This window comes from Apis laboriosa, unplaced genomic scaffold (genome assembly GCF_014066325.1).
Source record: "Apis laboriosa isolate Shangri-la unplaced genomic scaffold, ASM1406632v1 scaffold149_cov153, whole genome shotgun sequence".
NCBI classification, from domain to species: Eukaryota; Metazoa; Arthropoda; class Insecta; order Hymenoptera; family Apidae; genus Apis; species Apis laboriosa.
In genome coordinates this window covers 551,898-579,258 of record NW_025221797.1, presented here as the reverse complement: position 1 = coordinate 579,258, position 27,361 = coordinate 551,898, and the positions used below count along the sequence as shown (strand labels likewise).

Here is a 27,361-nt window from a genome sequence, read left to right as displayed (position 1 = left end):
TTCTCATTTCGTTCAACGTATTCTCAAACCACTTATTTAACACATAGAAAGTTGCTTGGCGATGAGAAAAGAAAGGAACAAGACGATAATTGCCTGAAACTGGGCCAGTGCTATGTAATCGATTTCCTCGCGAAAATGAACAAGTCTTTCTACCATTTCTTATTATATGCAAAATTTACACTCACCATCTTCTTGTATCGTTTCCATCATACTTGGTAATGTAACGAAATTCTATTAGCTCAGTCATTGACCTGTTCTCTGTTACTTAATTTTTCTCCCATTTTGCCTCAAATATTTGCAAACAAGTTTAATTTTGAAAAAAGAAATTTCGAAACAATGAATATGTATGCAATAGAAAAAAGGAATTTAATTAGGTAATAGACATATTGGATAAATAGAGGTCCAATATGCAAATTAACTATTAAAGTTAAGTTAATCTTAACTTATCTTATCTATGTAAGATCGTGTAAAGCTTCATAATTAATCTGGCATGCATGTACTTTGAATTAATTTTCGTATGGGGAATAATATCGAGATTCAAAACATTATTTTATAATTTCCTCCTAATTTAAAATCTGATATTAACGAATATTTACAGCATAATAAGTTGGACAATTTCTTTTTAGGTAAAAAAATCTCTCAAAAAGGGGAAATTTTAAGGGATGATAACATTCCTTCGAAATGAAATCCTTCATAAAGTTTAAAAACAGAATTTTTTCCTTGATTTTTATAATAAAAATCAAAACTTATCAATTAAACTTTCGTAAAATATACGAACACTATTATTGCACGTTACATTCACGTTTATATTTCTAATATTCTTTCTAACTTTCTTGTTATACAATTTTATAATAAATCGATTTTATCGTTACCGTTCAATTTTACAAAGAATAAATCGTTGCAGGATGCACGATGGGCCGTCTCCCATTCAAAATATAGCAATCAATCGACGTGCAACCCGATTGAACCTTCATCAAAAAGGTGCAACGTGTATATCGCTGCAAATAAATGACGCCAGTTTAATTTTATTTACCAAGCAACGACGGTAATTTCATCGCAACTATGTAACTAGATTATTTTCACACTTACAGCGCCATGGCAGAGTACTTTCTGTCAGTTCAACTAGCGACATGGATGCCCTATCTTAATTAATTACTGCGTGCAGTAAGGAAGAACTTAATGAATTTTGTACAATGCTGTGTCACGGTAACGAAGCGCGCACGTGAATTGTGCTCAGCGTTGAAAAATTACGTTTAATGAGGTGAATAATTAACAGGAATGGTACGCCACATCGTTAATTATTTAATCTTTAATCTTTAAATTTTGATTAATTGCGATTACAACTTTCTTAGAATTTGAATGAAGTGAAGTATATAAAATTTTCCTGTTTAAATTTTTAATTATTTTCTTCCAGCGTGCATATTCCCTTCTCGGAATAATTGAGAACGCGTAAATTCAAAATGGCGTCATATTTGAATCATTTCCTATGTAAATACATATCGTACGACTTGTATACATATTCCTGAGAAACTGTCCGTGAAAATGAAGAAATTCTACGTTAATTATTAGACAAATTTTGAGAGAAATTTTGAGAGAAGAGAATTTTGAGAGAAAAATCCTTGCTAATATTTTTTTTCCAAAGTGCAAATGGTCGGTGCACTGCGATCATTAAAGTGTACGCTTGCATGCGGCTTAATTGGCGGGAAAATTCGTTGTTAAGCTTTAGGAGCAAAGTTTCAATACGAAAAAAGGATTGCTCCAGTTGAGATTTATTAGAAAAAAACGAAAAAAAGTACAATTATATTTATTATTAAGAGAATATTTAACACGATTCTTAAATATCGCAATAAAATCTTCAATATTCGTATTTAATTTTCTTTAATCGTAATAATAATTGTAATGAAACTAAATTTGAATGTATGTATACTAATTTCTATTTTAAACTATAATTAAAAAATTATTCTTATTTAATATAATTAATTTAGTTAGTATTAATATTAATTTAATAATAATAAATCTCTATACAGGAAGGGATAAATTCAATGTTATAATAATACAAAACACCCAGAGATATTCCCTCAACCACAATAGTTCCGCATCCGTACCAGTGTACCAAGAATAATTAAATTTCATAAACGAGGAAACGCGTAGACAATTTACTACAACTGATTTATTTGGTTTTATTCCTTTCTTTTCATCCGTCATGCCTTCATTACAATGCTAAATATTGAAAGTATTCGCCGATTTATGAAACAGAGTTTTTAAGAGAAGAAAACGCGAAGACAATTCAAATACACATTTGAGATGTGCTCATTAATACCGTTTGTCGTACCAGTTGAAATAATTAAATTCTTGGCAAATCGGTATTAAATTTTTGTTAAGTATTTTATTTTATCGAAAAATAAATTATTTTATATAAAAAAAATATTGATTTTAAACTATTTTTCTTCTTCTATGATAACAGATACGAGATAATCAATCTTTTAATAATTTATTGAAGATACAAATTACGATCTGCAAAAGTTATTGTCTGAATATATATATAAATCTATTTTTTTTATAATAGTTACAATTGAATAGGGAAAAATTTCAGAAATATATCAGTCAAGTCTTGATGTAGCTGTACAATTGATGTTAAATACGCCACATAAAGCTTGCATATTTATTGTTAAATTTGGTAACTCTAAAAATATATAATCGTTAAAAAATGATCTTTGATATCAAAGGAGGGATTTTTTTATCTATATTTCGTAAAATGAATTTAAAAAAGTAATTTTCTTATATATCGATTTCAGTAGACGATTTTTAACACGAAGAAAATAATTATTCGATTCAGAAAATCCATTAATATAAATATACTTGTATAGACTCAACTGAATTTTCTAAAGTTTTATTCACAAAATCAATGAAAATTCAGTTCTCTTTTCACGACACGAATGCGGTTGAATGGATCATTTCAGAACATTCTTACTCTTTCTGAAACAAGAAGTTAAATGATATTTGAGAAGAGCACTTTGGCACCCAGAAATAAAGAGCACACGGATAATTAGCAGCATAAGTAGGCGCCGCATTCTCTCGTTATACGTGTTTCATGTTTCAAGAAGTCATCCAGAAGGGATAAAAATTCTATTGCAAATATATTAACACACACAAACAGGTTAACAGTAAACTGAGATCGGTTGAAAAGCTTTATATATGTAACATACATATAGAGCAAGAAGTACTATCATCAAAGAATCCAAGTTAAATGCAAATCCTCAGCAAAAAAAGACACACTTTTCTCTGCTTTGAGATGAGATTAATTAAGAGACGATTAATTCAAAAAAAAATCTTTTCATTTTATGGAACTCTCAGTAAGATATCCAAATAAATAAAATATTTCCAAGAACCTTTATAGGTTTAATCCAGAGTCTTATCAAATCTTATTGAATATAACTGGAAAGAATAATAATTTTATTAATTTCCTTCTATTTCAACGTGAAAATATTTCAAAATATCAATTTAAATTTTTAGTTTTAAACTGTGCAAATTGAAATACATATACATGTAAATCAAATTGATCTCTAATTGTTTTTGAAGTGATATCTAACAACTGAATATATTCTTTTCTTTTTCTTTTTTTTGATTCTCTACAAGTTGAAAAATATTAATCTCCGAATAAAACCTCTGTGAGTCGAATTTTTATTTGTTAAACTCTCTATTATTATAAAAAAATCCGATGAAACAAAACTCCTATTCAAAGATTTTACCTTTTCTTTTAAGATTTACGTTATCGAGATTGGATTGAATGAAACGAGACAAAAATAGAGTGTGATAACAATTTAATAGAGACAAAGACAGAATAGTTTCAGTCTCTTTCCATCTCGCTTCATCTAACGCAATTTTCAAATATTTATAACTTGATAAATAAGGCTCAACAAATATTTTTGTGTACCAATTTTTGAATTTGTTTTAATTAAAAAACCTTCAAAAATATTCCACGAATCTATTAAATAAATTATTTGTATATTTTATTACTTATTGTTTAAAAATATTAATAGAAATTATTCTCTGTTGAAGAAGATTTTGATTAATGATAATCCAAATAACTCAATAAAATGATATCAAGTTTGATGATAGTCGTTGCAAAGATAGGATGAAACATATATTCGAGCCAAATAGTGAAACGAGGCACATATAATACATGGAAGACAAAAAGATTCTCCAATAACTGTTCTGTCATTTTTTTCTTTTTTTTTTTTACCGATTCTCTGGTATCGCAAACGTCAATCGTATTACCATACTCTATATTCCATAGCTGTTAAGCAATTTTTCAAACATGGATGCCTTCATCTGAAAACGAGCGTTTTAATGTCTTTGTCACCGAGCATTTCACGTGTAACGTGTTCTAAAATAAAATCTCTTTTATTTACATTAATCTATCGCGATATCAAAATCAAAAATGTTTTCAAAAATTTATTTACACGTAACGTCTTCAACTTACGTAAATTGAAAAATGAAAGATAAATAAAAAAATTCAAAAGAATAAATTTTAGAAATTTTTAGAAATAAATTTTAGAATGAAGGATCGTATAAACAATCTTAATTGAAAATTATATAACTAGTATATTTATGCAACTATTCCTTATTTGAGTGTTACCAAAGTGTCTGACTAAATTCGATTATACTACTGCCATAGTTTCGACACGCATGCAAGCTAACATCTAAAAGGAAATTTTCTCGTATTTCGTATTAAACCGTATATACGAATAAATATTAATGATGTAACAACATTTACACCATTATTTTTATCACTTCCAATATCTTTTTATCTTTTCGTTTTATTAACTTTACTTTTTTTTCAGGTACCTCGATTCTTGGAATAAACGAGAATCTACGTCACAAATATTCAACGTTGTTCGTTATTCGATATCGAGTATAACGTTGCAAAAGTTTTCCGCCCGTGTAACCGTGTAACCTGCATCCATCGCTTGCAGGAAATTTCAACGGCGTGGTATCACCACGTCTGTGAAATCCATTTAAGAAACCCCCTCTTCTAGTCGGTGAATATCATAAAAGCAGCATGCTTCGACTGTTTCGTATTCACGAACTTGGTGTAACTCCATCTTGCTTCAATTTAAATTCTCTTTTCAGGGATAGAATCCCTGGAAGCGTCTTATCCGATATACCATCACAGGTGCAATCTTCATCTTCCTCTCGCCTGAGGACACGTTTTGCACAATAAAAGTTTAAAATACTAGTTTCTTTAATGTACGATATCTTCGACCACTGTTTTGAAAAGTTGTATTGATAAAAATTCGATTTATAAGAAACATAAAAGAAAACTTTCGAGCATGTTCATCTTTATCTTTCGATTAGTCATCGAAAAGGTATTTGTTATTAGAAAATAATCGAAATGATACAAAAATCGTGCAATAACTAATCTAATATTTGATTTAATCTTTTGAAGAATATATATAGAAAACGCCTATAACGTATGTATATTTAATTTTTGTTTAATTTAAGAATGATACCATGATCATATTCACGTATAAAGCTTCTCGCGTACAAAGAATATTAATAAATAAAAATAATCTCTGAATATTATCATTTATTCGTATGAATTAATATACCATTGTTGGATTAAGACGTTACATAAGCAATGTTTGAAGATATCTTCAAATGGAATATTAATAGATTCGCTATGATGTTCAAATATCCCTTCATATCCATTTCAAAAAAAAAAAAGGGTAAAAGATAGAAGAATTCAAAGAAAAGACGAGCAAAGATATGGATCGTGATTGCGTATCTCGTAAAGGAAATATTGCTGTTCAATTTGTAATAAAAAGTGATCGATATCCAACCAATACTGTCAATAAGTTGTATTCGTATATATGAATAAATATTAATGATGTAACAACATTTAAACCATTATTTTTATCACCAATATCTTTTCGTACCATTTTATTAACTTTATTCTCTTTTCAGGTACTTCGGTTATTGGAATAAACGAGAATCTACATTACATTACACAATTAGTGGAACCTCAAGTTTTCCAATCACGTGATATTTTTATACTCCTAATAACATAAATACATAAATTTCGCCAGTTTCCTTTTTTTCTAGTTTCTAGTTAATACAAACAAACACCAATGACTTCCAATACCTTTTTATCTTTTCGTACCATTTTATTGACTTTACTCTTTTTTCAGGTACTTTGATTATTGGAATAAACGAGAATCTACGTTTTACACATTACATTACACAATTGGTGGAATCTCAAGTTTTCCAATCACGTGATATTTTTATACTCCTAATAACATAAATACATAAATTTCGCCAGTTTCCTTTTTTTTTTCTAGTTAATACGAACAAACAGCAATGACTTCCAATACCTTTTTATCTTTTCGTACCATTTTATTGACTTTACTCTTTTTTCAGGTACTTTGATTATTGGAATAAACGAGAATCTACGTTTTACACATTACATTACACAATTGGTGGAATCTCAAGTTTTCCAATCACGTGATATTTTTATACTCCTAATAACATAAATACATAAATTTCGCCAGTTTCCTTTTTTTTTTCTAGTTAATACGAACAAACAGCAATGACTTCCAATACCTTTTTATCTTTTCGTACCATTTTATTGATTTTACTCTCTTTTCAGGTACTTCGATTATTGGAATAAACGAGAATCTACGTTTTACACATTACATTACACAATTGGTGGAATCTCAAGTTTTCCAATCACGTGATATTTTTATACTCCTAATAACATAAATACATAATTTTCGTCAGTTTCCTTTTTTTCTAGTTTCTAGTTAATACAAACAAACAGCAATGACTTCCAATACCTTTTTATCTCTTCGTACCATTTTATTGACTTTACTCTCTTTTCAGGTACTTCGATTATTGGAATAAACGAGAATCTACATTTTATACATTACATTACACAATTGGTGGAACCTCAAGTTTTCCAATCACGTGATATTTTTATACTCCTAATAACATAAATACATAATTTTCGTCAGTTTCCTTTTTTTTTAGTTTCTAGTTAATACAAACAAACACCAATGACTTCCAATACTTTTTTATCTCTTCGTACCATTTTATTGACTTTACTCTCTTTTCAGGTACTTCGATTATTGGAATAAACGAGAATCTACGTTTTACACATTACATTACACAATTGGTGGAACCTCAAGTTTTCTCAATCAGGTGATATTTTCATGCTCCTAATAATGTACATAAATTTCGCCAATTTTCTTTTTTTTCTAGTTAATACGAACAAACAGCAATGCACAAATGAAAAACGATGTACCGGTATTGGCAGTGAAGCGTATACCGCAAATACTCGTCTACCCTCAAAGTGGGATACCATATATCACCGCTCTCAAAGAGAGCTCAAACTTAAAGCTGTTCTCAAAGTTGTAGCTCCACTATAGGGCTCTTAGGTGAACTAAGATTTCGTTTAACAAAGCTACTTTCGGTTAAGAAAGATTTCAAACTGCTTGACCGGTCCTAGTATCATTTTGTACAAACAAACGGGGAACGATACTTGTAAATTGGAATTGGTTGAATTTTTACGATAATTAAAGTAATAGGTCGAAACGCGTGTACGCGAAACTCATTCAATGGATAATGAGACTTGAAAATAAAGTTTCGCATATTGTGAAATCTGTTGATCAGACAACAGGGCGTAATTGTTTTAACGATTTAATTAATAAAATGTCGAAAGAGAAGGAACAAAGGACGTGGATATGAAACATGTTTTTTTTTTAATATTATGAGTGGCTTATACCTAACGAATAACAGAGGATTTCCATTATACGTATTACAATGCCATTATTCCGTATGTTTCAAAGAAGTGAAGCGAAAAGCTCGGCCTGTTACGTTCATTATAAATGAAAGAAAGCATTTCCGTGTACATGAATAAAGTATACGAGTAATTGATGTGAATTAATGTCACTTCTTCTCGATTAAAAAATATTCCAAATGAAGTGGTCATTCGAAGGTAAGTTATATTATAAGAAAACGCGAAATTTTCCCTATCAGCGTTTTCTCAACGATGATGTGCAATGAATTTTCTAATTCTTTAAACAATATTCAACCTTCCTAATATCTGAATTATTATTTTAATAATTGAAATTAAAATGTTCGATTTAAAATAAACGAATTAACTAAAACTGAACTGAAAAGAAACAAGTTTATAGTTTGAAAAATACTATAAATGGATTTGAAACAAAAAGTATCCCCATTAGATCTATAACCATCAACTTCTATATTAAATACCTGATAAACTATTAATCATTTGTCCTCAAAATTGGATACTGTGCTAGCTTCACTTATTTAAGACCTATCGCATCATGCAAAAGCCCATTAAAAAGTCAACATTACTTGTTAGCACAGTTTTAAATATTCTGGCTACATATATTAGTAGATTAAATTTTAGAAAAACCCAAGAGACCTTAGTACCGTTTGGATCTTTGCGTATCCAAAGCTTAAAATTCCAATGAATAAATAACATATATTTATCTCGAGAGAGATAGAAAATACGATAAATTATATCTGCAAGCCAATATATAGGGTGACCATAATCGATGACCATAAGGCAAACAGGTACTCACCTGTTTCCGTAGAGGGGTCGCGCATTCCTCCTTGCTCCTCTCGAACCGTTCAAATTTGAAACTGTTGCTCCTGTAGAGCTCGTTGTCGCTCTGCTGCCTCCTGCACAGCCGTCGCGTGAGTGCACGCGGTCTGCAGGGGGCACATTCGGTGGCGAGACCCCAGTGGAGGTGCAGCATTGCGAGTTCCGCTGTGCACCTGGCCATAGCGCAACCGGCGCGCCTCACGCGACACTTAACACGCTTTATTCTACCCTCGTGCTGCGGTTTATGGCTGCACGGTTGCGATCCGCTTCCACTGCAATCGCACGTGCGACGGGACCGGCGTTGCCTGACCGTGTGCGAGCACGGCTTTGCTTCCTCGCCGCACTCGCACTCGCCGCCGCCGCCGCCTGTGTGGGTGCAGTTTATTCTTTCGGCGCACTCGCACGGCTGCTGCTGCTGCTGTTGCTGTTGATTCGACTGGCTCGCTTGAGAGAAAGTAGGTGAAGAGGGTTGCACCGACACTCGATGCCGCGTACCACCGCCTGCCGCCGAGTGTCGACAAGGCCGCTCCGGACAGTCACATCTGTGGAAAGATAGAATGGACGGTTTATTGAATATTCAGTGGTGAACGATGCAAGTTGTTTGGTTTTGCCATGCGGAGACGAACTAAATTCGATTGGATTGGATTTGAATTGGATCCGGCCACTTATGACGTGAATCTCAAAAAAGATTGAATGTTTTTAAATTATAGGATAGTATAAATGAAACTGTTAGAGTTCAAGCTATGATTATTCGTAGAAAAATATTTTATTTCATTTTCGGTATATCGAAAGGTGAATGATGGAAATTGTTCCATCATTAATACATGTGACGAGAAATTGATTGGATTTAAATTGGATTTGAATCTTATGACACGTAACAAATTATTCACAAATTAGTCACAGATGATTATGAGATCTTAATTTGTAAAAGTGATTAAATGTTTGATTATTTTTCATCGTGTCATATAGAGATTTTAATGAATTAATGCATAATATAAACGTAGGCTTATTTTGCTATGTTCTTAATACTATATATATATATGTACAAAGTAAGTATCATTGCTTTTTGTTGAAGAAATTTAAAGTTGAATTGAATAAAAAGTTTTCATATCTTCAATATAATCCTTATTATTACTAATAAAAAATATATATATATATATATAGTGAATAAATTTCTCAAGTTCAAATAATAACATATTAATTTACTGCTAAAGAGATTAATTCCATAGAATAATTCTAAAAAAAAAAAGAATTTGAAATGAAAAATTCTGAAATTTTGAATCTAAAAAACGAAATTTTCTATACAATTTTCGATACAATTAAATTCAATGGTAATTATAATTTAAATATATATATAATTTATGCTTCATTTCCATTCCACGAAGGTATGTACTATTGATACTTTGACTTATAACATCAATAATTCATGAATCCTATTCAAACATTAATAACTAAGTTTATATATTATCCATCTAAATCTTAAATATTTCCATATAACACGATATAAATTTCTTTGAATTTAATGACTACTAATTTTTCTTATCCGACTTTGAATCCTACCAAACTTTGGCTCATTCGAATCATATTGTACCAGGATATATTATAACCGTACTGAATCATGTTGAGCTTCAATGGTTTCTGTCATATCCAGTCTCTAACTCGGTTCATACTAGCCTAGATAAATCCACCAAATGCTATTGGCTTTTCACGTAATCAGAAATATGATCTGTCAGATATCTATTGTAGCCTAAATGGACTTGACCGAATTTTATTTCGTCCTGCCGAATATAAACTTGATTTGGAATACTTTATTCTATTTATAATTATGTCTATAATGTACGATTAAATCTAACGTTAAATTTTCATAATAAAAGTACAAAAAAAACGATATTTACTGATTTATAATTTATATTCATAAATTTTCAAGCATGACAAGAATTAAAAGTCTCGATAGAATTATTAATTTTAGATGAATCAAATATATAGTTGATCTTATGTTGGAGTCTATATTCGTATCTCGTTATAACTTGCTTAATTAATGTATATTACTACATATATTATTATTACATACATTATTGCATATTATATTTTTAAATAGTCCTAAAAGAAAAATTATATTCAATATAATTTTAATAAATAAAAATCATAAGATATTAAATTTAATTATTTATAAAGAAATCATTTAATTATTAATAAAGAAATCATATTATATAAAAATCTAATATACTTACAATAATACTTTATCTTTAAGCACAATTTTAAATCATATAAAAAAATTTTGAAGAAATTCAATAAGATATACTTTGAGACAACCATATGTAAGTATAAATTTTATATGGCATAATTATTTTGCAGTAACAAATATATGAATATCTGAAATAATGAAAAATAATGATTCATATAATAATCATATGTGTAATAATATTAAAAAATATTATTCTTAATAAATTAAAAATCTATTTCTAAATCATTTTAAAATTCTATTCTATTTGAAGAATAAAAAAAAAAGATTATTAAAAATAATATATATAATAATAATAATATATGTAGTAATCTAATCCTTTCTTGATAAATAAATAATAATTAATAATAATAAATATGAGATATATATATCAATTTATATATAAATATATATAAATATATATAATATATATATATAATATATTATATATATATATATATATATAATAAAATCACGAAAATATTTCGATTTATCGATCTCCTTTCTTTGTTTCTCTTTTCATCAATAATATATAATATAATGCCTAATTTCCTTATTCGCTTTTATATTGTTAACTACACGCATATTACATTCTTTACCAATCATTCTAGAAAAAGGTTTCAGGTTAACTATATTCGCGCCATTACGAGCTTCGCAAATACGATATATATATTATAACATAGTGATATTATGTACTTTATAAAATAAAATATTTATATTAATAATTGATTCATACTAATTTGTGACAAATAGATACATACTCACATTTATTAGTGAATATATATTATATATTTATAAATATATATTATATATTATATATATAACACAATATGTCAAATTTTACGATTTCAAATTTTACATATATTATTCGATAGATTACACATATACTATTCAATAATATCGTAAAACTATTTCAACACTTGAAATAAGTTTCTTAGAATAAAAAATTACTAACAGAAATTCTTTTCAACGTAATATTTTAAAATAAACACAAAAAGAAACACAAGATCGAAGCACTTTCCCAGTAAGCTACCTGTAGAATATGAAGCTATGAATGCAACAAGATTCGATTTATTTCGACCAATCGCTTTCGAGATATCTATTCGATCAATCGATAACCTTACATTTATCTGGTATAATAAAATCACAAAAGTATTTCGATTTATCAATTTCCTTTCTTTCTTTCTCTTTTATTCATCAATAATATATAATATAATGCCTAATTTCCTTATTCGCTTTTATATAATTAACTACACGCATATTATATTCTCTACCAATCATTCTAGAAAAAGGTTTCAGGTTAACTATATTCGCGCCATTACGAGCTTTGCAAATACGATTAATACATAGTTACTTTGACCTTCGTTCCTTCCACCCCTTAAATTATAATGGATCATAACGAGTATATACATTGTCAAGCAAAAAAGCAATAGGGAATAATAACAAGAAAAAAACAAGAGATATTAAAACAATTTATAATTGTCTATTTACCTTCGAATCCGTCGTACAGCCGATGTACGTGCTACATGCGGACAAGGTTGTGATTCCGGTGGACAGTCACAGTTGCCAACCCCGGGTCGAGTACGACGAACCCTTATTAGTACAGGATGTACCGGACATGGCTGCACTTGACAACCACACACAATTGTCTGCGGTCCACCACGAGATTTCCGTCCACCTCCTCGTTTCGCGCGTTGGTCCACGTGCAGCTGACAAGGCTGTACAGGGCAACCACAGCGAGCTGTGGCACTGCGACGCCCGGCACCTTGTACACGTCTCCACACCCGCTCCATTCAACGACCGGCGTGCGACTAACAAATATACGCCCCACACCACTCGATTCTCTCGATTTATCTCGACAACCTTCGGCTAACTTCGGTTTGTTCCGTAACCCCCAGTTTTTTGGCAACTCTGTCACGCATGGAGTCCTGACTTCTAGGGATGCGCGCACACTGCAATCCTTTTTACACAATATATTCTAATTTTTCAGTGAAAACACGTGAAAATATGTGTATTTCAATTCAAGTGTGAATTATATATATTATTTTTAAATGTGCAATATTTCCTGATGATTTTGAAAATCTTTTTGAATCATTTTGTGAACTGTTTGACGAAATATGCTGTTCTTTAGAAAGGTATTTTTTATTCTCTTTTTATATATTATATTATTTTTATATATATTTGATTATATTGATACAAATTTCATGTATTATGATGCATTTTAATTAAACTCTTTTATAATAATGATATTTATAATACCATAATTGAATATCTCGATATATATCGTTTTAAATGAACTTCGTATACTTTCGGTTAATTTCGGCAAGATTCGTGTTTTTTTATGTAAATATTCAAATGTAACAAATGCAATATCAATATTTGATAATATTTTATATCTTTTACATTAGTAGATATTTATTGACATATATTTTGAAATTAACTAAAAAATATAAAAAAATAGATTAGATTAATTTAATAATAATGATAACATCATAAATGTACATTTAAATTAAACTATAATATATTTCTTAATTATTCACAATTATAAATATTTATAAAATGGTACAAGTTATAGTACATTAATAATACATTAATTTGATTGTGTGGTACTTAACAATGAAGCAGCAAATATTTGTTGCAAAATTCGAGGTATATCCTTGAGATCCATACAAACAAATGCACGTCCCGCAGTTATCTTTTTGGTTAAACTTAAAATCAAACACAGGAACATTTATTTTTTATTTTTTTTTTTAAATATTATTATTTTTATTTGAATATTAAAAAATATATGCTTACTTAAAGGCTTGATTTCCTAAGGACCCAATAAATATAGCAAAAGCATTAACATTCGGGTTTGATGTAAGAATTTTTGCAAATATCTCGGGTCGAATACCATAACGTTCAAAATTAGCGTCCGAAAGTACAACAACAATACATTCATCAGCGTCTTCTTTTGCTAAATTTACAATTGCATGTTGTGTCGCTTCTAAAGTATTATCACCAGACATGCAAAATTGTGAATGTGCGTGCATCGTCTGAAAAAATTACTCCCTTCGTAATAATGCGTCTTTCGTTTAATTAAAGTATTTCTTAACTACTATTACCTTTATTATTTCTAATCTACGTTTATTATTCACTGGCGGGTGAGTGTGATTTACGAAAACGATACCATAGTCATCACCAGAATGACCAACAATATCGTACTGAAATTTTCCTTCATATCCATTAAATGCCTCCATTACCATAATGCAAGCTTCCATCTCTCGATCAAGACGCCCGTCGTATCCATTAAATCTATACATACTACCAGAAACATCCACCACTAATTTTAAACGCTTCGATTTTGATGGTGGAGTACCGAGCTCGGGTTCTTTTTCTGCCCTTCTTCGATAAATTGTTCTTTCCCCAGTTAGTCCTTCAATTAATTTAGTATCGTCTAACTCACCAGAAGTTTGATGCCTGCACCATTGGCGTTCTTTACTTTTGGCTTGTAAACTATCTATAAAATACAATTGAAATATTTTGAGTCTTTTAAACTAAAATAATTCTAAGTATAATTCAATTATTCCTCAAAATAAAATTATTTAATTCATTAAACATATTAAATAATAACATATATATTTAATAATAACATATTAAAGCCTATAAAATTTTATATATTTTTGATTATTTTACAAAAAAATATTATGAGATGATCAAATATTAACCTATTATAGTTCTTAATGCTTGAACTTCCTTTTGAACAGCATTACTAAATTGCGAATAAAGTTGATGATCATATTCACTCATATTAATTTCTCTTAAACGTTGCTGAAATACTTTGAGGCCCATTTCTCTCGCTGCCTTTTTAATATGTTCAGGTACTGCATTCTTTTCTTCATCACTAAGTTGATGTACTGTATGACCAGCATCTAAACGATAAGGTCCACCCTTTCCGCCAAGACCCGCTGTGTCTCTTCCTAAAATTTTCATTATACATTTCAGTCTTGATTTCATACTCATATTTTATGTATTATTTATTATACCTCCGGTTCCTCCTGCCCATGTATTGCCTCCAACATGTGGTTCATTTTTCTCATCGATTTTACCATGTTTAGGACTACTAACATCTAAGCCAGAATATCTTTCTTTTGTAATTTGCAAATTTTCATTATCATCTCCTACCATTCTTCGCCAAGCTCCAAGAGATTTTTCAATATTTGTTAATGACGTTTCCCAAAGGCGAACGCAACCACCTGCATCTACTGTTACAAGATCCTGATTTGATTTAGATGAAATATGTAAAAAATACTTATTTGGATATATGAATTGACTCATTTGCGATATATTAACTGGTCTAAAAATATAAATAATAAATTTGATAAATATAAATAAAATAAAAGATAATTATTCAATTCAATCATAAATACTTACTTTGGTACAGGTATATAACGTAATTTATGATTTACAATATCAACAATTTCCAAATAACGAGCAATTTCGTAATTTTGTTCTGTCTTTGGAAAAACATCATCAGGAACTTCTTGAGGTGTAACTACCTTAATAATTTGTCCATTATCCATAGAAATAGTAGGGGTAAAATTATTACTAGATTTTGCTCTCGGCCAAGAATAAAGTTCATTAAAACTATCTAAATCAGGAAATCCAACAGCAATATTGGCATAGGTATTGTCACTCACAAGCAATCGATTTGGAGAATCTATTTTCTGTTTCAGTGCTGCACTAAGTAAATTACTATTCAAACTGCTATTAGTACAGTTAAGGAATGAATCAATTTTGAAATTATGTTTACTAGATTCTTCTATTTTTAGCAAAATATTTGGACACGGAGACGAATATGTGGACTTTTTAAGAATATATTTGTTTCTCTGTGTGTCATCAATTAACCATTTCTTTTCTGATGGAAGTAAAATTGATCGTACCTTAAATGGCAAATTAATCGTATAAAAGCACATAAGATTTAAATCGATCATTTCTATCTTGTTAGAATTATAGGTATGAAAAACGATTTGATTATGAGACTTCAACAAATCAGATTTCATTTTTCGACGAATATTCATATTTTTCAAAGCATTTGTTATTTTATTTGATGCTACATCAAATAAAGATAACATTTCTATTTTCCGTACAGTTCCTTCGTTTAAATTCAATAATAATAAAACATTATTCTAAAAACAAATATATTTTATAATGACTATAATAAGAAAAAATTGATTTAATTTTGATTAAAAATACTTACTATTTCTTCATGCACTAAAATATTTTGATTATTATCAGTCGCCATTGTAAATTGAAGACTATTACTTTCCTCGTAATTTATTAATCCATATAATAAAGTTTCCTGAATTTTATCTGATTCTTGATTTATACTAAATATTTTTAATGGATTTGTAGCAAGTACATTAATTATATCATCTGTCCCGTCATTTTTTATACCTTTAGTAATTGCTAATCCTGCGACTACACTAATATTATTAAGTGGTACAGTCCAATAACTTTGTAATTCAGTAAATAAAGTTGATCTAGCTTCAATACGGTCTAAAGGTAAAAACTTTTGCATTAAATTTTTCGGTGATTTTAGTTTAATGTACTTTTCCTGTACGCGTAGTACTTCTTGTTTATTTGAAAAATTCCAAATAGTACTAACTTGATTTTCTGGTAGAGATATTCTGTAAAGGAAAAGGAAAAAAAATATTAAACATAATATTCTTTCTAGTTTTTTATTTTTTTTTAAATAAATTTTATTTTTGTAAATATATTATTCAAAAATAAAAATATACATTGAAATTATTATCTATTGTATTTACATTAGATAAAAATTATTTTAATTAATTGTTCTATTTTATTAAATTTTTTCTAATCTAATTATTCTTTTTTAATAAATATCTTACTCTTTTGCTAATGCAATATTAGCAGGATTTGTTCCAATAGGAATCCCATATTCATGTAATACGGATACTAAAGTATTAAAAGTTTCTTCACTATATCGATCGAAATCGAATACATTTCGTACCACATTAGCTAAAGATTCTTGAGGAAATTTCTAAAAAAATAAATAAAACAATTTGATGATAAATAAATATTAGTGATTAAAAAATAAAATATAAAAACTCACCTCTAAATGCTTTACAATATTGACAACCTCTCGAGTTGAATATGGATACGAAACCAGTCCTTGATCAGCCATATTTCGTAATTTACCAAAAGCTTTTACTAATTTAAATATTATCTTTTCATCTACATTCGGACCATATTGTTTTAAAAGTTGAATCTCATTTTCAATGCTTGGATTATCAACAGTATGCGTACTGAATAGATCACCCAATGCTCCAAAGAAATCATTTCCCAAAAATGGGAAACCAGGTCTATTTGCTAATATTATCATCTTAAAATCTGGATGAAGCAATATTTTATTCGAATTGTCTATATTAGAAGTTAAAGAAGATACTATACGTCTGCCATCTGACAAAATCATTTCACCAGATTCAACTAAAGTCTGAAATCAGTAAAAACCATTCTAGAATGAATGAATAAAATTTCTAAATAAATATATAATCGCATGGAATTGAATAAATTTTTTACAAAGTATAGAAATTAATATAATTTTCAACAAAATTTTGATATAGAAATTTAAAAATATTAAATTCGAAAATTATATAGATATCAAATTAGCTCTATCTGAAAATAGATTTATTAATTGATTATATATCTTTTTAAGTGCCTTGTCAATATAATCTCTTCAATGATTAAATCCAATACAACATAATTTACACGAACATACCTTTAAAATACAAGTAACATGGGTCGGAGCTTTGTCCGCCTCATCAACGACAAGCACGTGTCCCAATTTAACAGCTTGCACGAGCGGCGAGTCTTCGTACACCACTTTTCCATCCCTAACCATCGGTTGAAGGGTCAAAGTTTGAACAGTAGTGTCTCTGTGTAGCTGTATGTATTCTCGTGGCCTATTTAAAAGTTGTAACAATCGATCGACAATTTTATTTTTGCCCACACCCTGGTTTCCAACTAACAACAAGTGTTGTCCCAAACTAAAGTCTTGCAACAAATTTTCTAAAAGTGCGATGTGTTGGGGCACATCGTAAAATAAAATGTCAGGTACTTTCGTTAAAGCTGTCGTGTTGTATCGTTCGACAACCGTGTTACCAATTTGCACGGTATTTCCAATAATTTGACACTTGATGTTTTCGTCCACCATGCTTTTCGTTGGAACAATTCCCATACGATTACAGCAGTCTTCCAACGCTTGTTTCGCTATTGCCGGTAAGAAACGAGCCAGACAAGCGCGATGCACCGCGTTGTAAGCATCATCGTTTTGAAACTTGTGCATTCTCTCCGCTATCCTTAAAAGTTGTCTCGTGCTCAAAGAACTGGCCAATGATTGTAAAGTGGGGTCATTGGAGGATCGTAGTACATGCGCCAGTTTTAGAATGTTTAACAAAGCTGTGGAAGGTTCCCCGTACTAAAACAGTGTAACATACCACTTGTAATCAGTATGCAAAAGAGGGATTCCATTAAAATTTTAAATGTAAGGCTTAGAAATTAGGTTAAACACCTTCGTTCGAATAATGTGGATCTCCTCTGATTTGGTGAGTGGTCTCATTTCGTGGAAAAGGAACAAACTAAGTAACTCTGAATTCAACCATTGCCTCGAGGACGCGTTAACGATAGGCGATTCTGCCAAAGCTACGATTCTAAAAGATGGGTGAATACGCAATACACCTGATTCGTACAATTCTGCATCAGATTTATCGTGTTTCTCCTTTATCTCGTCGTAACGATCTGCCCTGATGAGCCTTTTACCATCGTGCAATTGTAATTCTCGATCGTGAACCAATCTAAAAATAAATATAACATATCGTTTGTATTCAATTACAAAGTTTTTTGAAAAATTTTTTAGAACTGTGTACCTATGCAATATAGCCAAAGTGCTAGGATCGATTCTATTAATTCCATCCAATATAGCCAATTTACCGTGCAATGCTGCATCAACGAGAGGTGAATTTTTCCAAACTGTATCACCATTAGATAACGTTGTCCGTTGTTGTATTAAATCTCTGGAAGTCATATCCTAAAAAGATATTTCGATTATTTCAAATCAATTGTTGTCTTTATCAATATTCTATATTTCAAATTAAGCAAAACTACATCGAAATACATAATCATTTAATTTCTGAAAAAATTGGACTAACTAATATATTTTGATGCTATAATAAAAAATTTTTGAAAAAATGCTATTGATCAATTTGACTGAATTGAAATAGAAAAAGTGTATAATAATACTTGCCTGATAGAGTACTACAGGCTCTACTTCGTATCCTAATAAATTAGCTAAAGTTTGTACAGTAATAGATTTTCCACATCCTTTTGGGCCAATTAAACAAAAATCAGAAACAAGATGCGATTCCAACATACTTATCAATAAATTATTTTGATAATTCGTTTCTACATATTTATTTCCTTTTTCATTTATATTTTTGTTTCCGCAAGAAACCTAAATTCAATAAAATGTACAAATGAAATATTATAATCTTTGAATTTATCATATTTTATTTTTCTTTTTCATTTCATCAACTTACTCACATTCAAGTCTATTTCATCATCAGCATACTTTATGCTAATATTTACCGAATTTTGCTCTTCATTTTTCTTATCAATATTTGAAATCTTACTGTCGTTCGTTGTTATTTTTGAGACATCAAAGGTTTCGAGTATGGTTTCAACAGCATTTTGACCATCTTTCGCCAAAAACAATTTATACGGATAACATCTGTAAAATATGTCAAACACCGACAGGTTTGGACATTTATCCTGCGGTTACATTCGTATTAACCGTATTAATCGTATTATAATTCGTTAAGTAGATCAAAGTTCAAAAAAAAAGGAAGTATATACCATTATAATAGTAACTGACGACAAATTATCCAAGGGGAAATCCGGAAGACCTAAGGACACAGACTCTTGTGTAACGAAAGCGTGCGAGCACGATAATAATTGCCTTAATTTCATAGTATCAGTGTGCGTAGCTAAATTTTTTAATGTGTTCAATTGTTCCTAAAAAAAAAAAAAAAAAATCGTAAAAGAAAAAATATTAAATTTTTCCAAAAAGAATTTTCGTAAAAATCAACAAGATTTTCAAACGATTGAATTGTTTTAAAAAATATTTTAAAATTATAATATATATTTTTATGATAACTTTTATAAAGACCACTCATTTGTAATTTTTTTTTAATATTATTAAAATTTATTAGGAGATGTATTAAATATTATAGTATAAGTAAGACTTAATAAGACTTATTTAATATTATATTTAATTTTATTTTTTAATTTAAACATATTATAGTTTATATTATCATGCTTTTGTATTCATTTTTAAATGAAAAATTTCTGTCAAAGAATTAATTGTTAAGCTTAAGTAGAATTAAAGATTGATTATCCATTTAAAAAGTTAAATTCTCATTTGAATGGATATATATTTACAAAAAATTCTTATAAATATGTAATATCCAGTATAGTAATAATAATAATAAAAATTATAATTTATCTGTAATAAAATCATTGATTAAAAATCATTGAATATTACTATTTCATTTACAGGACAGTACGTGAATGTTGATGCTTCTTCTGTGACGTTATATAAAGTTTCTACTTGGACAACGAAATTTTTCCAGATTTTCTCTGTTTTATCGTTGAGTGCACGAAACTCATATTTAACGATACTTTTAATCTGCAAAGAAAAGTTAACAAATTCACGCTCCTTCGAACGAAAACGAGCAAAGTTATAGTTGCATTATCTCCGTGAGATATCCGCATTGTTTCCTTTTACCCAGGAACCGCATATCCCGCATAATTGTGAACAACTCAGCGTACGGAATGTTACACCACAATTTGTTTGAAACAGTCCACGCGAGTGATTAACACCAAAAGAGCTCTTCAATGCGCGCCAAGTACGATAATAACTACCAGTCGGCACGAAACCCTCTAGATAGCTTACAGATTTCCATCGAAAAGTTTCAATTGAGCTACATTCTCAGACCTATCGACGCGATTATCGTGATTCCCCGGAAAATACGATTCCTTCAACGACTCCAGGAATAGATTCCGGGATAAAAAAGGAGAAACTTTCATGAATATCAATTTAATAATTGAATCTTTCTCAAATTCTAAGTATCTATATTAATACAAAATGAAAAAAAGATTTAAAATTTATCCAGAAACATACATACATTTGTATCATGAAATATAAATATATCATACAAATTTTTTGAATTAATAATATTTATTAAATAAAAGATAAAAATATATGAAAATTTGTATGATCGTTCCTTGAAATATTCTTATTTTAAAATATTGATAATTATATAATATTAAAAGTGATATAAATAGTGATATGATAATTTTGTCTGTAATACTAAATATAAGTAGAAATATCTGTGATAAAGCAGACATTCTATAATCACAATTATCACATTTATAATTTCTGTAATTATGTATAAAAAGCAATTTTCTTGTAAGCGAAAAAATTGAATGCTTTTGTAATAGGAACGATTACTAATGATTATTAAAAATATTCGATAATTAAAACCTTTTCGTCTCTTTCAATAAAAAGTTGAAATTTGTATTACAACATGAGCACATAGTTGTATCGCATGTTAAGTCACATTATGACTTGGCTTTGATGTCACATCTAATAACCCGTTAAACGAATGCAATTTAACAGAACTGTAATGTTGAATAATTGGAAACTTTCTTACAAAAGTTAGATTGTGAGATCGACACTGGTCTTTCTTTATATAATGATATACGTCTCTGGATGACAAATCTTCGCAAACTTGTTAAATATACCGAATAATTACATCGATATCTCCTTTGAAATTGTTAACATGCGATTTATAGTCTCTAATAAATCATTGAAGTTCAATGCACTTTGAGTTCATGAATCAAGTAGTTGCTACAATAGCAAACGGTTCTCTGTTCTAACTATGTAAAATATTCAGTTCCATTGTAAAAATATTGCAATTGTATGATTGTGCAATAATTGAAATCATAAATTAAAGAAATTTCTGGAAAAAATGAGACAAAAAAATAAATTGTATTAAAAGTGTATGAAATATATAATTTAAACATATATATTTAATTTAAAAAAGAAAGTATTACACATTGTAAATATGAAAAGTTTAATACTTTCATTATATACCACACAATAATATATCTATTTCATTATAATAAATCAGATGATTTGGACCTTATATTTTATGATCTCAACAACATATTTTACTATTATGTATTAAAAATTTAAAATAAAATATATTTTAATTTCATAAATAAATATAAATAAATTATATTTAGCAAATAGATAAAATAATATACAAATACTTTAGAATAAAAATTAATAAGTTTTTATATATTAGATTCACAATAAAGAAGTTAAGAAAAATGTTAAACTCATAAATAATAGAAGCAACTTCTAACTAATAAATAAATCTGTTTTCAAACATGTTATATATACTTTATAACACAAAAAAAATAAAACTCATACATGTAAAATAAGATTCGTGATGCAAAATTTTCCAAAGCATTATTAGAAACTCTGTCGTTTCATCGCGAAGTATTCTAAGTTAATTTAAATACCTCGTAATTTTATTTAACTTTTTAAATAATCCTTACCATATATTATTTACTTTGTATTTTACTAACGATGCAAACAATGTTAAACCGTGTAAGGTTCATCACCGCGATGTCTCGCACCGACACCATTTTCATTGCTTCTTCACGCGCAGAATAATGGGTGTTGAATTGACTCTCGATAAAACGATATTTATTGCAACTTATTGAATTTCAGAGAAATATCAAGAAAACCAAGATAAATCTAGTGTGTATATATCTGAATATATGTATGAAAAATGAAAAAATATATTTGCGTGAATAGTCGAGCTTGTATATAAATTTGCATTAATATTTGCACACTATGGTTCAAATGTATAAAATAATATTAAAATATTTTTAAAAAAAAAATAAAAAAAATTCATAAATTAAACTTAGATTCTTTAATAAAAAATAAATAATAGTAGATGATAAAGATGATTACCTTTAAGTGATGTGAATATTAAAAATATTAAGAATATTGAATTTTGATAAATTTTTATCTCTAAAAATATTAAATTTTATCACTTGTGATTAATATTCAAATAGTGATTAAAACACATATTATATAAGATTCTTGTTAAAATAATTTTACAGCAGAAAATAATTTTCATCAGCATTTTAAAAGGCATTATAATAAGAGATATTAAAAAGATCTGATGTAAATTACACAACAATTAATATATAATGATGTGATTGATTAAATATTATTTTTGATCATCTATTAACGATTCTTGCGAAGACATATTTTCTTTGTAAGCTAGATTCGGTATTACTATGTGCAACTTTAATCGGCCAGGAGAAGATATTATCGTCGATGATGCTTTTTCTTTCATTTTATTTTCCAATTCTTCTTCATTAGACTTTATAAATGTTTCTCCACTGTTTAAAATCTTATTAAATTCTTGAATCTCTTCCTTTGTATTCTTTATCTTAAGAAATCGACTTTGTGTTATTTTATTTTCTTCTCTTTTAAAATTTTCCAAATTAGGTTCTTTATGTAATTTATAGTTTCTCATCGTTATTCTTTCTTTCTCCTCGAAATAATCACATTTCAAATGAGGTATTCTCTTCTTAGTAAGGCTCCATTTTTGTTCCTCTTCATCTATTATTTTTTCCGTAAAATGATCTTTAAAATCATTCTTGAAGTTTTGCGTTCTTCCAGAGAAATCCAACCACTGAAGAACTCTTTCAAATAATGGATTCCAAAAAACATCGGATGTTCCTTCGACATTTTTACATTCCGTTATATTTAATTTAAAATCTGCCTCAGACTCTGATGTTTTTCCTCTATCGATATTATTTTTAAAAAGATGATTATCAATGATAAAGTTTGAATTTTCTTTTACTGCTTTATGACTATATTTTTTTTTAATTTTTTTATTATCATTTAAAAGAGACTCTAAAATATTAGTATCAGATATACTAGTTGACATCCTAGAACAAGGAGGTGCGGATAGTTTTCGATACATCTGAGAAGACGTTGTTTTGGTCTCTGAAAGATTCTTCTTAACTACCATCTGCAAGTTTGTGAAACAACTATTCAATCGATCCAGCCTCGATTCCAACTGTTGATACTCCGTTGAATAAGTTTTATTTCTCGATACATGAGAACGTCGACGTGATTCAGAATGGATCAATGGATCATCGGGTGATAAGATCGCGTGTCGAATACCATCCACCCAAATTGTACGAACAGATATTGGTCTTTCTGATGATGACCAAATAGCTGGCATTTCTCAATTATCAATTATTTATTAATTCGTTAAATTATTAATAATATAGATAGAAATGTATATAAAATATTAATTATCTTCAAAAGTATATAACACTAGTAATTTATATGTAAATAATATAATATTATTTATTTTTTTAACAAATAAATGATCTCTTATGTTCTTTATTTTCATATTATTTAATTATAAAAAAAAATGTTTTGTATTTTCACGTTTTTTATATATAAATCTTGATCGTTTATAATTCTTCGTAGCTTCAGTAACACCATGTGTCGAATACGTCTGTCATTCGACCGAATTCCGACATATTGACTCTAAGTTGAACAAAAGGACAAATAGGATTCCACTGTTTTCGCGACACGCGATCTAAACTGCGATGACTGTGACCATAGCGCAGCTACGAACAGTTTATATAGGAAGGAAACCGGCACCGGAAGGGATGAACGACTGGAGGGGTTTGTGCGACCTCCTATGTCTAACGATACGTCGTCACATAAATCAGGTAAAACTTTAGCAAATTACACACGCCATGATCTTCTACGAGCCGCGCCAGTAATTACTGAACGTTGTCACATGAAACTTAGAACTTATGAATTTGGAAATTTCCATATTGCTAGTAAGTGATACATAATATATAAATATATATTCAGAAAGAATTTCATTGAATTTCATTAATAATTTTCAATGTTTTTATTAAGTAAATGATTTTCTGTAAAAGTTATATATTTTATATTATATAACATATTATTTTATTTTCTTTTTTTAATATAATGATGAATATTATTCCAATGTAATTTAATGAAAAAATTAATGAAACATGAAATTATTTTTATAATTATTTAGAATATTTATTTATATTATTATTTAAAATATTATTTAAAAATTATTTTGCAATTTTGTAAAAATAAATATATACAAAATATGTGATTTTTTCCTATTAAGTTATTATTTTATATTTTATTATTAATTTTTAAAATGTATTTTTCCCTTTTTAAAAAGGGAATTAAAATTTTAGATCAAAAATACATAGTATTATAATTGATTAAATATAAATGTAATATTTTATAATATTTAATTGATTACTTACTTTAAAACTTGGAGGTGGAATATGTCTAGCTTGAAATCTAGATCTTAAAGGAGGATCAAGTGGATGTCCAGGATATCTTGGTGCTGGCATACCTAATGCAATAACTCTAAAATCTTCACTGACTCTAACAAGTTTCCAATTATCTAATTCCTCTTGACTGTATGTCTAATGTATATTTTATGTAAATTTATAAAATCAATTCATAAATAATAAAAAATATAAAATTAAATAATAATAAAAAATCAATATAAAAACATTAATACCTCTAATAATTTATCATAACGCAATGCAGGAACAAGAAATCTTCCATCTTCTAAATGCATTTCACGATTTTCTAATAAATTATTTAAAACAGGAAGAACATTTCTTTCAGCTTTTTCTACACCTTCAATAATGAGAATTCTTCCATTTTTTGCAGCCCTTACAGCACTTTGATCATGATAATAAGCAGTACCATTTTTAATTTCTCTTCGTTGTTTTAAATCTGCTTCTGTTGTATCCCTTGAAAGTGCAATAAATTCTACCTCACGATCTGTGATTTCAAGAAAAGCAAGAGCTAATTTTCTACGTCTAGTTCCTGGTCCACCAATTAAAAAAATATCTTGAGATAAAACATCCTTTTGAAGCATCCATTTTAAATGTTTTAATATAGATGCATCTCCTTCTTGAGTAGATGTATTTAATACTATTTCAATAAAAATTATTGTTATATTATTTTATTTCAAGAGAAATGATATTAAAAATAGCATGATTAACTTACAATATTTCTTAGGCACATATTCAGGTTTCTGTGGCGATTTCACTGGTTTTGAAACATCACCAATTGTAATAATCATGCCATCTAAAATTAGGATATAATAATTAAGCTATGATATCACAATGTTTATAAACAATCTCTTAATCTCTCTTCATTTGTTTTACCTGATTTTTTACATGTAAGTAACGAAAGGTTAGAACGAAACACTTTAGATTTCGTTAAAACTTTATATGTTGAAATGCGATAAAAGTGATAAAAAACATATAACATTATAAAAAATTACAAAAAAAATGCTTTTTCTTTGAAAAATACATATATATATATATATAATATACTTTAACAAAATAGATTATAGATTGATTAAAATACACTAATTATACGTTCAAAATTTAAAACGGGAAAACACGGATAAAGTATTTCATAATATTATATCATCAATATTTTTATTTATTATTAAAATAATTTAAAAAATAATTTATATATCTTCATATATTGTTATGTATACGTATAGTTGTATATAAGGTTGTTTTATAAATTTTTAATAATTCAAATACTCAAAAAAAATCCGTTAATAATTATTTCAACACGTTATTCCATTACATTTATTTTAGTAAAATATATTGGACTTTGAAGTTTCACAACATGTTAAACATATTACATATATATTACACATTCAATAACTAAAAATAATAGTAATTATCCACTTATTCTAATATGTATTATTCTAATAATTCTATGACTAAATTTCGTCATAAAATCGAGAAACATTGCGCAAAGCTAATTAATAAACAATCTTTAATTTTTTTAAATTATTAAATAAATCAAATATGAGTTGATTTTTCACTATAAATAATTAGATTATTCTATATTTGCAAAAAATAATAATTATATTTATATATATGGTAAATAAAAAATCAAGAAACGTTTTTATATTATGACATAACGTTTTTTATTATCACACTAAAAAGTATTACAATAATTCTAAAGATTATGTTATCATCATATATTTATTGCTGCCTAAATGTTTTATGATTAGCCTCACAAATTAGAAGATTATATATAAAATAAATAGTCTTTCTGTAGTTTATAACTCCCAGACTTTTTAAATATAAATAAATTTTGTATTTGATAATAAATATTTGCAAACAATTGATTCCAAGTAAAAATGTTTATAAAACATTTATACATTAGAATCATAAGATTATTAAAATAATCAAAATAATTATAAATGATTATCATATTTTAGAAAATTTGGTTAAAATTTTAT

The 27,361-nt window shown here is 28.1% G+C and overlaps 2 protein-coding genes across 2 annotated transcripts; both read right to left on the bottom strand.

The window, feature by feature from the left end:
- Nucleotides 1-5,082: 5,082 nt before the first annotated feature.
- Nucleotides 5,083-12,646, bottom strand: LOC122710531. The gene is made up of 3 exons (XM_043928439.1): nt 12,345-12,646; nt 8,610-9,174; nt 5,083-5,268 (listed from the first exon to the last, which is right to left on the bottom strand). Exons 1-3 carry the CDS (start codon nt 12,644-12,646, stop codon nt 5,083-5,085), a joined length of 1,053 nt encoding a protein of 350 aa, XP_043784374.1.
- Nucleotides 12,647-13,358: 712 nt separating this feature from the next.
- LOC122710527 (von Willebrand factor A domain-containing protein 8) lies at nt 13,359-26,433 on the bottom strand. The gene is made up of 19 exons (XM_043928434.1): nt 26,259-26,433; nt 26,098-26,178; nt 25,601-26,022; nt 25,338-25,502; nt 19,767-19,925; nt 19,455-19,682; nt 19,159-19,365; nt 18,782-18,942; nt 18,427-18,709; nt 17,635-18,333; nt 16,969-17,349; nt 16,745-16,896; nt 16,093-16,522; nt 15,267-16,021; nt 14,879-15,189; nt 14,561-14,812; nt 13,958-14,352; nt 13,650-13,888; nt 13,359-13,561 (listed from the first exon to the last, which is right to left on the bottom strand). The coding sequence occupies exons 1-19, from the start codon at nt 26,362-26,364 to the stop codon at nt 13,444-13,446; spliced, it is 5,544 nt and encodes a 1,847-aa protein (XP_043784369.1). The 5' UTR covers nt 26,365-26,433; the 3' UTR covers nt 13,359-13,443.
- Between the last annotated feature and the right edge of the window lie 928 nt (nt 26,434-27,361).

What these genes read in the sequence shown, in the direction of transcription:
- LOC122710531 (XM_043928439.1), bottom strand. Translation starts at nt 12,646, where the DNA reads ATGGAGCGGGTGTGGAGACGTGTACAAGGTGCCGGGCGTCGCAGTGCC. An exon ending in GCTGTACGACGGATTCGAAG is followed by an intron (nt 9,175 to 12,344) that starts GTAAATAGACAA and finishes ATCTTTCCACAG; the next exon opens with ATGTGACTGTCCGGAGCGGC. An exon ending in CGACCCCTCTACGGAAACAG is followed by an intron (nt 5,269 to 8,609) that starts GTGAGTACCTGT and finishes TTTTCAAAACAG; the next exon opens with TGGTCGAAGATATCGTACAT.
- LOC122710527 (XM_043928434.1), bottom strand. Translation starts at nt 26,364, where the DNA reads ATGTTATATGTTTTTTATCACTTTTATCGCATTTCAACATATAAAGTT. An exon ending in AGCCTGTAGTACTCTATCAG is followed by an intron (nt 18,943 to 19,158) that starts GCAAGTATTATT and finishes ATATCTTTTTAG; the next exon opens with GATATGACTTCCAGAGATTT. An exon ending in ACTTTGGCTATATTGCATAG is followed by an intron (nt 18,710 to 18,781) that starts GTACACAGTTCT and finishes ATTTATTTTTAG; the next exon opens with ATTGGTTCACGATCGAGAAT.